Source organism: Podarcis tiliguerta (assembly GCF_965153285.1).
Source record: "Podarcis tiliguerta genome assembly, chromosome: 3".
In the NCBI taxonomy this organism is placed as follows: Eukaryota; Metazoa; Chordata; class Lepidosauria; order Squamata; family Lacertidae; genus Podarcis; species Podarcis tiliguerta.
Window position 1 is genome coordinate 31243140 of NC_139536.1, and position 13703 is coordinate 31256842.

At 44.7% G+C, this 13703-nt stretch overlaps 1 protein-coding gene across 2 annotated transcripts in view; it reads left to right on the plus strand.

The window, feature by feature from the left end:
* The window catches only part of STUM (stum, mechanosensory transduction mediator homolog), a 45343-nt gene extending 37118 nt beyond the window's left edge, over positions 1 to 8225 (plus strand). The window contains exon 3 of one of the 2 annotated variants that reach the window (XM_083434600.1): positions 418 to 8225. In XM_083434600.1, coding sequence (XP_083290726.1) covers positions 418 to 452 — 35 coding nt within the window. In that variant the 3' untranslated portion in view covers positions 453 to 8225. The remainder of the gene's footprint in view (positions 1 to 417) is intronic. The other variant, XM_083434599.1, reaches the window with a different exon arrangement.
* Positions 8226 to 13703: the final 5478 nt, after the last annotated feature.

Genomic DNA, 13703 nt, shown 5'->3' on the forward strand with positions numbered 1-13703 from the left:
AGTGACCCAGTAACTACTTGCGCATGAAAGAATTATGCTGGAAATAGTAGTAGTAGTAGTCATGTTTTGCTCATTTAGCCTTATGTGAATTTTATCTGTTTAGTCTTAATACAAAACTTTGTAAAGAAACAAAACCATGCAGATAAAAGCAAAAAATTTGTGCACTCATTGCAGTCACAGAACTACGCAATGCACACCGTCTTGCACAATGATCCCTCTGAAGATGCCTTCTGCTTCCTCTGTTTGATTTATACCTTCACACCAGCTCCATGCAATCCCACAGGGGGCTGGTCCCTTGGAGTCTTATGGCTCAAAGGGACCACAAGAGTATTACTGGTATTATTTTGCATGATGGCTTTCACTTGAGTTTCAACTACAAAATAACCTGTGGGAACCTTCTTCTTCTGCCTCTCACAGGGTACAACGAACATAGGATCCCTCAGCACTTGTGATGCAGTTTGGCACCAACGAAGCACAAAGATAACTTCGTTTTTGTCCTTCTTTTTCCTCTGTCCAGCGGAGCGGAGGTGCAGAGCGGCAGAGAGTGACCTTCACTGATCACTTTGACAGCCAACTCCACTGTGAAGGCGCTGCCCTGTGGATTTTCGGACTAGCACAGCCAATGCTCCGGCGTGACAGGCAAGCCATTCCAAAAGCGGGAGGGGAGCCATTGGCTAGGCTGAGATGTCACCGAGGAGGATGGCAATGGAGCAAAACATCAAAGGAAAGGGACCTGCCAGCTAGAGATGTTACCATTCTCTCCATCTGCAGGTGGGGAACACTTGGAAGCATTTTGCCTCCTTTGTGACTTGCTGAGGAAACGGCTCTGGTGTGAATATCAAAGAAGCAAATGAAATATTTATAGATACATTTATAGATGTAAAAGCAAAAGTTGGATGGGACAACCTGTTTCCCAAGAGACACCCCTTGACTATTTCTCGGGTGCAGGAGGGTTCAAGCTGAGGCCTTTCTTGCTCTCTTGAGTGTGTGTGTATGTAGTTTTTAATGGTGCTCGTTGACAATCAGTTTTCCTCAGCCATCCTGAGATTTTGCTTGCTGCTTTTGTACGTTCTATGTCATTGTTAAGGTGATTCAGGCTCAGCTGTTTATGCATCCTGCCATCTTCTGCCTGCTGAATGCTGAAAACAAGTTTGGATCTGTTGTCAGCCAGGACGGGAGAAGCTGGCTCTTGCCAAGATCCATCATCACTCCTTGGTTTTATGAGGGTGCTTTGTTCTGGGGTGGGAGTGGGAAGCACAGTTTCTCAGATATTCTAATAACGAGTCTTTCAGCCTTGTTGTATAGTAAGTGGAGAAAGAGCGAGTCTCCCCCTACCAGCTCCCTGAGAAGACACTGCCACTAAATGTTACTGTACTCTGGAAACGTGTATATACAACAGATTGCATTCTGTAGCCCGTGTGCAGTAGAGCTGTGGCTTCTGTCTGTTTCCTAGCTTATGTGCTCAACACTCCCAGGGTGCACACAGATAGTCTTACATATATTCTAAGCATTCATTGGGAGAAAGGAATCAACCCTGCACCTCAACATTCCAAGATGAGAAAAGGAAGAAGAAGAGTTTGGATTTTATATTCCGCTTTATCACTACCCAAAGGAGTCTCAAAGCGGCTAACATTCTCCTTTCCCTTCCTCCCCCACAACAAATGCTCTGTGAGGTGAGTGGGGCTGAGAGAAGTGTGACTGGCCCAAGGTCACCCAGCAGCTGCATGTGGAGGAGCGGAGACGCGAACCCGGTTTCCCAGATTACGAGTCTATCACTCTTAACCACTACACCATGCTGGCTCTCAAAAGGAAGTTAAATTTACTGTCCTTAAATCTGTGAACCAATGCCATCACTGTTTAGAGCTTCTTGGGCATTGTTTGCCCTCTGTCACCTCTAGCCAGGGCTGATCAAAACCCCTGATCTCAGGTTCAGGCTCATAAGGCGTAGATTGGTTGCACTGGGGAGACCTGGGTTCAAATCCTTGCTTAGCCATGAAGGCCATTGGGTGAATTTGGGCCAGTTAAACTTTCTGCAGTCCAGTCTTTGTCACAGGGTTGTTGTGAGCACAAGATAGAGGCAAGGGCAGTGTATGTGTGTGCAAACCATGAGTGCCACCTGAGATTTTGGAGGAAGGACAAGAAAAGCATGTGATTTGTTAAATGGCTCCATGTTTTTTCCTACGTGTTTTTCCATTATGAAAATGATTAAATGAAAGGATGTTCATTTATATGGTGTTAACTTTCCTGCTGGTGGGGAAACATACTTTTTGCTTTCAGCAACTGGAAATCACTAATGGCTCTAAGGGGAAATGTAGCCAGAGTTCTGTGGGGGTTCTTTGACCGCTCAGCAATGACACTTCTGGTTCGCCCACAAGCCAGCCAACAAGACCTACTGTGGTGCAATGGATCAGTGCATCTGGCTATTAACCAGAAGGTTGGTGATTCAAGCCCATCCAGGGATGGCTGTGGCCATGATTCCTGAATTGCAGGAGGTTGGACTAGACAGCACTCAGGTTCTCTTCCAACTCTACAATTCTATGATTCTATACTTCTAATTGTAGTTCAGCAACATCTGGAGGACCAAAGGTTCCCCACAATCTAAATTCTAGTCAGCCGCCATTATTATTATTATTATTATTATCCATACCCCGCCCATCTGGCTGGGTTTCCCCAGCCACTCTGGGCAGCTTCCAACAAAATATTAAAAATACAATAAAACATCAGACGTTAAAAGCTTCCCTAAACAGATCTGCCTTCAGATGGGAACAGGTACAAAACAGACCAGTTTCTCTGACTGATTCAAGCAAGTAAATCTAAGCCACAGAATGCTGGGAGGAGAATGTGTGTGTGTGTGTGTGTGTGTGTGTGTGTGTGTGTGATGTCAATAGCCAGTCAAAGGGGAAACTGCCTCCTGCCCCGAAATGCAGTTATTACTTGGTCCCCGATTATGAACCAAAGGATAGTGAAAGCATTTTAAAGGATGTCATACGCATCTTATGTTAGGGTTGCATTCATAGGCATGCACAACACATTTCATTAGAGTGTGCACCCAGGTCACATTTTCAAGGCAACCTCTGCTGCTCCCTTTCAGGTCCAGTAGGTAAGATCATCAGCACCAGTGCCATTACAAATAATTACTGAAGGTAATCTGTTTCAAAAGGCTTAGAATATATCATTTATATTTATTTAAAATATTTTTAGCCAGCTTTTAAAGCAACATCTAGAATTAAAATGTAAACCTTGCAGAGTATATGTAAACTTTGCCAAGTATCTGTTTCACAGGGAAGAGTTTGCCAGCTGGGATTCATTAGACACTGGGCAATACTCTTTTTCCCCCAAGGCTTGGTTTCCCTCTGCCAAGTTTAGGGCAGCTCATCTGGCAGCAGCCCCACTCCTGAATGGAGTTTGGATCTGGTGTGCTTTACTCCACCTTAAGTTAAGCCTGGGTAATTTAGGCTGGTTTCCCATACACTCATACCTTGGTTGTCAAACGCCTTGGTACTTGTCCGTTTTGGCTCCTGAACCCTGCAAACCTGGAAGTGAGTATTGCGGTTTGTGAACGTTCTTTGGAAGCTGAACATCCGATGGGGCTTCCAGGGCTTCCGACTGGCTGCAGGAGCTTCCTGCAGCCAATTGGAAGCCACGCCTTGGTTTCCGAACGTTCGGAAAGTCGAACAGACTTCCGGAACGGATTCCGTTCGACTTCCGAGGTACCGCTCTACTTAGGTTGATCCCTAAGAAGGGATATAGGACAACTTGCAAACAATGGTTGGTTGGGGCTACTGTAGACAGAATGGGCTATCAAAAGCCATCAACCAGCATGTTTACTATGGATGGGAAAATATTTTATATTCCTAGAGGGCAGCCCTGCACTGCTGAAGCAGGAATCTGAATTCCAAGTTAGCAGAAGAATCCAGCCTCTACGGTGTGTTCTGAAGTGCAGTGGGTTATTGTCACTGTTATTGTTCTCTTTTTCAACATGATCCCCTACAATGAATTAATGTATCACAACCAGTTATTGTTTGGGATATATGAAGCACTGCTTCATTAAAAGAAAAAAATGAATGTTGATTTCCATACAGTTTTAATGCAATTAACAATAGGTTGGGCAACAGCACAAAATTAGACATAGGGGGGAGAGAAGGAAAGAGAAAGGGGGATGCCTTAGAAAAGAGGGGATGTAGGGAGTCATTGCTGATATAATCAGCTTCAGTAAGGATGGAGATACCTTGACTTCCTCTTCAGCCCATCTCCTCCCCCACCACCACCTTGGCTACTGCTGTACTTGTCTGTGGGTGACATCAAACCCAGGCATCTACTGCAAAGGCAGAACTTGCAGAAGCTGGCCACATTCTCTTGGCATGCTGGGTGCTGCTTTGAGGCTGCCTGTTGGCAACCCCTGCCTTGGATGCACTTGCCAATTCATGTGGCCACAGCCCAAAGGCAGGTTGCATTAGAGCATGAGAGGGAGTAGGTTAAAGGCTAAAAGCACTGTCAGCACAGTAAGCAGGAGGCTCACAAAATGTAACTGGGCAGGTCTACGCTGCTTAACAAAGCCACAATGCATAGTGTTGGGCATTCCAGGTTTTCTGATGTAAAGATAACTGTGGAGAGAAGATACTTGAAACAGCGGCAGAATATGTGGGTGTAGTTTTCCCTTGAAAAAAACAACAACCTTCTCTGTCTGACTGACATGACAATTGCTCGTGGAAAAGCTGGGAAGGCTGATGTCTAAGTCTTTCCAATGTGTTTTGAGGATAACCATTTGTCAACGAATATGAACATATACCTAGATTCTCTGAATGGATGTTTGGGGCCTGGCTGGAGTGCAATCAGCAGAAGACAAGGGTGGTCACTGGTGCTCCTCTGTATTCAGCAACCGTGCAAAGATGAACACTAAAATGTAGAAGTTCTAGCTGGTTTGGTTTATTTTTAAATTGTACTCAATGTTTTTCTGTAGAGCTACCTTCTTGCATTTGATAGTTTTCTCATATGTTTAGTCCCCACTTTTATTATTATTATTATTTATACATTTCTATAGCACAAATTCATATTGAAATATATCTATGTGCAGAATCTCAATTAAAACCAAAATGATATAACAAATAAAATCAAAGCAGAATGCATTAAAGAAAGAGAATTCAAAAATGGGTCATCTGACAAGAAGCTTATGAAAACAACAAATCATTTTAATAAGAAGGCTGCCTCGCTCAAACACTTAATTCTTAGATTGGTGCCTGGAGCTCATTATTTATTATACTGTCTTGATTTTGTTAGGTAGAGAGTTCCATAACCCCAGTGCCACCACACTTAACGGCACAATTTCTCGTGAAGGACAATGTCAGGCACTGGCAAAGACAGGGCAATATGGTGATCTCTTAATTACATTGGCTAACAGTGCTGTAAAGAGTGGAATATTTAGGTTCAGCTTTTTTAATTGTTAGAACAACTCTACAGTAGAAGAAGAAAAAATGAGTCTGGCGATATCTTGGAGACTTTCAAAAGGGTTTTATCTACATTTAAATTTTATAGGCTGCTTTTTGAGCTCAAAAAGGCTTACAAAAAACATCATTAAAAAGTCATTAAAAACACAACACAAACTCATAAATGACCATTAGTTTATATTGTATTAGAACGGGAAGCAGCCCCAGTTCCCAGATGTTTCATGTAAATTTTTTTTAAATACAGAGTTGCAGTCATGCAGGCTTCGTGATTTTCTCCAGCGAGGGAATTCCACAATATAAGTGCTGCCACTGCTTTAGGAACTAGGTAATCTTGTCTTCTGCCAATGAGCTGGCCTCAATCCATTGGTCCCTACCTCTACTCCTTTCGACCCCTCTCCTACAGCCAGTGGTACAATTCCCTTGTACAGTATTATTTTTAATATTCGAATGTCAAGGTTTCAACATTGGTGCTTTTTGCATCATGATCTTCAAATATTAAAAACTGGCTTTTTTAAAAAGTACCATTAAACACATTGTGTCATTCCCAAAGGCTATATCTGATAAAAGAGCTTTAGGGCTCACCCGCACCTTCCACTGTGCCAATTTCCACTTGTCCTGTGCTTTTGAGGCATGGGACTGAGCCGTTCTGCCTTTGCTCTTCCGCTTTCCCACGGAAAACCCCCTCTTTAGTGCTAAATTGGGGCGGGGGGAGCCCAGCAATCTGCAGGAAACCCAATTGCCATTTGTTCCAATTTAACGCTGGTTTTCCCAATGGAAAGTGGTGGGGCAAACGGAAGTGTGACTGAGCCTTTACTCTCACAATTACTGAGCCCTTAAAGGTAAAGGGACCCCTGACCATTAGGTCCAGTCACGAATGACTCTGGGGTTGCGGCGCTCATCTCACTTTACTGGCCAAGGGAGCCGGCATTTGCCCGCAGACAGTTTTTCCGGGTCATGTGGCCAGCATAACTAAGCCACTTCTGGCGAACCAGAGCAGCGCACGGAAATGCCGTTTACCTTCCCGCCGGAGCGGTTCCTATTTATCTACTTGCACTTTGACGTGCTTTCGAACTGCTAGGTTGGCAGGAGCAGGGACTGAACAACGGGAGCTCACCCCGTCGCGGGGATTCAAACTGCCAACCTTCTGATTGGCAAGTCCTAGCCTCTGTGGTTTAACCCACAGCGACACCTGTGTCCCAACTGAGCCCTTACTTACTTTCAATTGATTTCCTAAAAGGCATGAGATGGATCTACATAGGAAGAGCACTGCCGCATCAGGCCAAAGGCCCAACTAGGCTAGAATCCTGGATTAGATGCTTAGGGGAAACTTGCAACTGGGACTTGAGTGCAATAGCGCTCTCTCCCACATGTGATTCCCAGCAACTACTATGCAGAGAGAGGCATGCTGGCTCTTGACAGTGGAGTTGGAACATAGCCATCACCCCCCCCACACACACACACATACACACACACCTGTGGAATTTCCTTGCAGTGTGGGGCTTGAGAGAGCTTACCTCCTGAATGAACCAGGACAGCACAGGAGTACAGAATTTGCCTGCCTTCAGAAGAATTGGGTGCTTTTTTTGTATCATGTGATTTTGTATGTTCTAGCAAGCAGGATTAATCAGGGGACAGTTGCTATGGAAATTGCGAACTCTTAAGGGCTGGCTTGCATCTTCCAAGAATGCATCCTTTTAATTATGCTTATGTGTTGGCTGCTTTTATTGCTTTTAACAATGTTGGCAAAGAGTGTGATGCATAGTACAAACTGGTACGGGGATGTATAATTTGTATGTAAACGCTATTGTTTTGGGGTTGCTGTGGGTTTTGTTTTTTAAGAACAAAGCCCAACTGTATTAATTCAGTGTCTCGACAGCTTGACTGAAACACAGAACGAACCAAAATTCTACAGAATAGTTTAGCCTAATGCATATTGGATTTTGCCTGTAGTTCTTGGGTGGGGGGAATTATCAGCCTGAATTTGAGTGTCCAATCAAGTTAAATTAATGATGGCTGAATCTTTCCTCACGCTGTTAGCCATTTGAATAAGGCTCCAGAGTTGCCAAAGGAAAATAACAGAATTAGATTTTTTCCCCCTTAGAGCTCCCACAATTAAGACATGTAAGTGGAGTTTGGGGAGGAGGGCAGAGCGAAGAAAGGCTGTGGTGCATCTGCAGCAGCACAACCAGATGCCTTCATCTGCCCCAGCTGCAACAAAACATGTCTCTCCCGCATCAGTCTCTACAGCCACAGCAGGCACTGCAACCTCCCAACAGATTGACTTCGCCCCCAAAGGCACACACTCCCCATTGTCTCCCAAGACAGACAGATGCCAACTGGTTCTATACCTTCATCAATGGAAAAGTCTTCATTCAAAACCAGAAGAGCAGAAGGAATAATGCTGAGTCCAGTTTATTTATACAGTATGCCACATTTTCCACAACTACATATGTGGCCGAAGTGATTTACAGAAAACAAGAAAAATGCATCTGTACAATAACCATAATGCACTAATTATTTATGTCCATTTGGGGTCTGCAATCCTATCCCACCCTCAGCCTACCCAAGAAATCCCTCCAATCTTATTACAAATTAGCTTTATTTTCTTTAAATTATTTGAATTATTTTGCCTAAGCAGGAACCACCCAAATCCATCTTGGATTTTATTCCAATTCCAGAAATATACCGTATGCTTAAATGGGAATTGGAAATCCATGCTGATTCTTACTTTATTTTTACATTTGTTCCCTTTATGAATAATAAATTTAGCTGTGACCTTTCTGATGGTCTTTGGTCTTTGGTGGTTTGATGTTTTCTCAGGGGGGTTGTGATGTGGGTTTCTTTCAAGTGGTTCCAGTCTCTTATTTTTTAATCTTATAGCTGTTGCACTATATATATAGGAGTGGCAGAAGGGGCAGGAACCAGATTCAATCCCTACCAAATAACTGGTCAGCAGAGGTGGCTTTAGAGTGGTGCCAACCGTGCAGTTACACTGGGCACTGCCTTGCAGGGGGTGCCAAAACAATTCTGCAGAACAGAGTGCGAGAGGCGAGGGACACCAAATTTTAGCATTGCATTGCATAGAGCCCAAATTTCACCACTGCTGATAAGCCCCTATAACTAATTTTCTGACAGCAATGCATACACATAGGTAAAGGTAAAATTAAAGGACCCCTGGATGGATAAGTCCAGTCAAAGGCAAATATGGGGTTGCAGTGCTCATCTCTCTTTCAGGCCGAGGGAGCCAACGTTTGTCCACAGACAGCTTTCCAGGTCATGTGGCCAGCATGACTAAACTGCTTCTGGCACAACGGAACACCGTGACAGAAACCAGAGTACATGGAAATGCTGTTTACCTTCCCGACACAGCGGTGCCTATTTATCTACTTGCACTGGCATGCTTTTGAACTGCTAGGTTGGCAGGAGTTGGGACAGCAACGGGAGCTCACCCCATTACAGGGATTCGAACCGCCGACCTTCCAATCGACAAGCCCAAGAGGCTCAGTGGTTTAGACCACAGCACACCAGCAGCTAGAGACAGGGGAGGCCTGCACATGCAGCATCTGTTTAGAACAAGGATGGGGAACCACCAGATGCTATTGTACTCCAGTTTCCATTAGACCCAGCCGTCATAGCCAATGATCAGGAAGGATGGCTGTGAAACAGCAGCTGGAGAGCCACAGCCCCCCCTTCCTGGATTTAGAACATACCTTAGACCAGCTCCGATGATTAACCCAGCTCAATATTCTCTCTCTGACTTGCAGTGGGTCTGCAGAGTCTCTTTCTCAGCACGTGGTACCCAAGAGTCATTTCTAACTGCAGATGTCAGGGATTGAACTTGGCGCCTTCATCATGCAAGGCTTGTGCTCTACTACTGCGTTAGTGTGCCTCCTCACAGGCCATTGGTACCACCCACCCTCACTTAGGTTGTGCACCCCTTAGTGGCTTAAAATGCAGCTAGGTCATTCTTTTCTACAGTTCAGATCCAAACTGGTTTGAAGGGAAAGGTATAAACGGACAGTGGACGCTCAGGTTGTGAACGTGATCTGTGCAGGAGGCACATTCGCAACCCACAGCGCCGCGTCTGCACATGCACGGGTTGCGATTCAGTGCTTCTGCGCATGTGCAAAGCGCAATTTAGCAATTCTGCACATGAGCAACAGTCATACCTCAGGTCCGTAACCAGAAAAAAGTGTCTGTAATCCGAGGTATGACTGTATTTCATAAGAAAGAACAGGGTAGATCAGTGGCGTAGCAGGGGGGGTGCAGGGGGGGCCGGCCGCACCGGGCGCAACATCTGGGGGGTAGGTTTAGGGGGCGCAAATCCAGGGGTTAGGGGGTGCAAATCCAGGGGTTAGGGGGTGCAAATTACTTGCCTTGCCCCGGGTGCTGACAACCCACGCTACGCCACTGGGATAGATACAGGATAGACGTGGATTGGGGCTAACATACATACACCAATTCCCAAACCAGTGGGGGGAAACTGAATGCAGAGTAAACTGGAGTGTGAACACAGCTTCTGCCAGAGATGCACATGCTGAATCTTTTTGCATGCAAACATGCCTCCTAGCTGGAACGGAGCTGTATGTTTTAAGATCATTATTTTACCTGTTTATACTTAATTTCCCCGGTGCAAGTCAAACTGTCACATCACTCTTTCCTTCTTTAAGCAAAGGAATTTGTTCCTTTTGCTTGAATATCTAGTACCACAAAGCCATTTGGGTGTATATAGTATTAATCTGTGCAAAGCTGACTAGAAATATAGATGATTCTGCTGAAAACTCACCTCTAATGGAAAATTCACTGAGATTGGTGAACAGAGTATGGATCAGCATTAGAATGGAACTCTGCATTTCAGGCTGTGATGAGCTGAATATATAGACCCGGTGCTGGTGGCAATTGAACTATGCCAGGCATCGCAATGGAGGGGTTCTATCTCCAGCTATGTGCCATGTTTGTTAAAATGGAACAGTTATTAGCAGCAGGAGTGACATTTATTGAGCTCTGCCTAGTTATATTATGTTGTTAATGTCTCCCTGCTGCAGTCCTGCACTCACACACAAATGCCACAGCCTGCCTCTTTTAACCGCCATATGGCATTATATCGTCTTCTTTTTTATGTGCTTGGCAGCTAATGTACCATTTTTATGACTGTGTAGAACTGTTTTGATTTGTGAAATCAGATGTGACATGAGACATCTTTTGCTGCATGGGCAAAGGTTAATGAATGCACTAATTTGCAAAAAGGATAAAAAGAGTGTGCATGTGTATGTTTGTGTGCAAGCGCCAGAGTCCTCATGCCTCCTTCCCATAGCCGGCCAGCCCTCCTTACCCACTTTTGAGAAGGCAGCGTGAGGATGCCAAATTTTGGGCTCACACAAGGCACCATAATACCCAAGTCCACCACTGGCAAATGTTCCATGCTCAGACTATACTACTAATAATTGGGTCTGGGATTTTGTGGCCCAGATTCAGTGTTCTGGTTGGGCTAGAAATTCCTTAATCACTTGTGGGTCTCGGTCTTGGATGTGAACATTAAAAACATGCGCGCGCGCAAGCACACACACACACACACACACATATTGGAAGGGTGGGATCACACCTACTGGGGCTGCCCATATGCGTTCAGCAAAATTTCAGCACAAAGCCTATAGCTGTTCAAGCAATATCTTTTAATGCACATATATAGTACAGTAGTACCTTGGTTTAATAACAGTCTGGTTTAAGAACGATTTGGTTTACAAACTCTGCAAAAGCGGAAATAGTGTCCCGGTTTGAGAACTTTACCTCGGTCCAAGAACGGAATTCGAATGGTGGAAGGGCACTGGCAGTGGGAGGCCTCATTAGGGAAAGTGTGCCTTGGTTTAAGAACAGTTTTGGTTTAAGAACAGACTTCCTAAACGGATTAAGTTCATAAACCAAGGTACCACTGTATAGGCTTTCTGGTGATGTTCTGCTGAAAATATGAAGAGGGGTATGTCCAGCAGATACAGTGGTACCTCGGGTTAAGTACTTAATTCATTCCAGAGGTCCGTATTTAACCTGAAACTGTTCTTAACCTGAAGCACCACTTTAGCTAATGGGGCCTCCTGCTGCTGCTGCTGCTGCGCCGCCAGAGCACGATTTCTGTTCTCATCCTGAAGGAAAGTTCTTAACCTGAAGCACTATTTCTGGGTTAGCGGAGTCTGTAACCTGAAGCGGCTGTAACCCAAGGTACGACTGTACAGTGTTGCTTCTCCAATGCTAGCATTCATGGTACGCAAAGGTGAGCACAGGGCTTTTGCATGACCCCATTTTGGAGTATGCTCTATTTACAGATCTTATTGGTAATCAGGTTAAATCAGAATGCAATTAACCCATATTTTAGGGCTCTACTGAATCAAGAAGTAGAATAATAATGTTTATTTCATTCCCCACCACCACCCTGGTGTGTGGTTTTGTGTGTGTGTGTCTTTAGCAGTTATTGGCATCATTTAGAAAAGCTCAAGTATTAATTAAGAAATTTGTGGCGCTCAAACAGAAAAGGATCAGCAGGAAAAGAAAGACATTGGCAGGAGGGCCTGACCCTAGAGAAAGGCAGAACTGAGAGGACTTTGATTGCTCAAACGTAATACAAGGAAGTGAAATTAAAAGTTTTGCATTCATGGCTGATGCTCTCTAGGTGCTTTTATGCCTCCTTTTATTCCCTAAAAAAATAAAAATTGAGCTATGAACCTCAGCAGACACTAATTTTAGTAAGCAAGTACAATTCTCCCGGCTTCCAGCTTCCTTGTAAAGTCTCCCACTGCCGTGCCCTGTAACATCTACAAAGATATTGGCTTTCTGCCTCTTCCCCTCTTTGAAACCAAAAACGGAGGGTTTATTAAAAAGAACGTCATGGGGGAATGTTTCTGCAAAAGAACATTGGAAGCTTAGCAAATTAGATCTGGCTGCCATTTTACAAAGGAGCGTGCTTTTTATCAGCTCTAAGATTAATAAGCTGGAATTTAACTCAGTTTATTTTGTTTCTCCTAAAGTGTACTGGAGGCTTTCTTTCTTTTCCTTCTTCCTTTTTTTCCTTTTGCATTTACTAATGATGCATGCCGAGTTGCCGACAGGGTTGCCAACAACAGCATTCCTTGTTTTCTTAGCCTGGTGCACAGTTTGTTACCAACCCTCCTTTTAAAACTTTTGTGTGAAAAGTAGCCCATCTAACGTTTCCATTTGTTGGCGAACTGAAGCCGAGAGACTCTTGACCTGCCAGCCATCAAATTTAAAAATGGCTTTTTAACCATTTCTCGGGCCCATTTCAACAGAAAATGTTCACTTATAAACAAGCACCACATTGGCTACTCCTTGGCAGCATTCACAAATGTAACATTTTGTACCACAAATCTTCCAGTTTATTTTTTATTTTTTGCCCACTTTCGTTTCGCTCTAGTGCGAGAGTGCTTCCTCCCATCCTGATAGCTATAATATAGCAACACCAGGGAGCCTTGGCAGAACAACTAATAAAGCAGAACAAGTCCACCACCAGGGCACTGTTGTTGTGTCAATGACGTGCTCCAGAATATACCTGCAAAAATAACCCACACCAATCTGGAGGGGCCCATTATTCTGGCGAAAGCCCCTGTGGTTTCAGAACTGCCACAAAGCAATGCCTGTTGCCTTTCTTCTTGCCACGAAGCTGTGACAGGAGGCTTGTCAGGAAAGAGACTCTCATTAAGCCCCGATCTCAGGTTTTGTTTCTGAATGGAGATTGATCACCATGTAGGGAAAAGTGACGCAAAGCAGCCTCGAAGCTGCCACTCCGCATTTCGGCGCACCGAACGCTCCCGCCCCCTTGTGTGCCCTTTGTGGACCCCTTCCTTCCGACAGGCACCCTCTCTCATCAATCACTGCCGCGCATGTGAAGCGTCCACACCAAGAAGCAAATGGAGGCATCGTTCGCTTCTGCTGTAATCTGACCTGACAGAACTAAGACAAGCTGGTGAAGACGTGCTGAGCCTGAATGAAATCGCAGCCACATTCCCTCTGTGAGCGAGATGAGGGCTGCCTGTGGAAAGGCAGGAGGCTGGGGGGGGGCAGAGAGGGGGGGATTATTGCTCTCCTTGTGTCACTTTTTGGGCCTAATTCAATTTATTAGCAGCGCACAACGCTGTTCCCTATTCAGGAAGTGTTCTTTGTCTGTGGCACATTGTACAACCGTGATTCATCTCTGGGGAGTGAGAGCATATTGCATGGCAGGGGCTTACTGAGTGGAAGCAGAATTAGCCACTT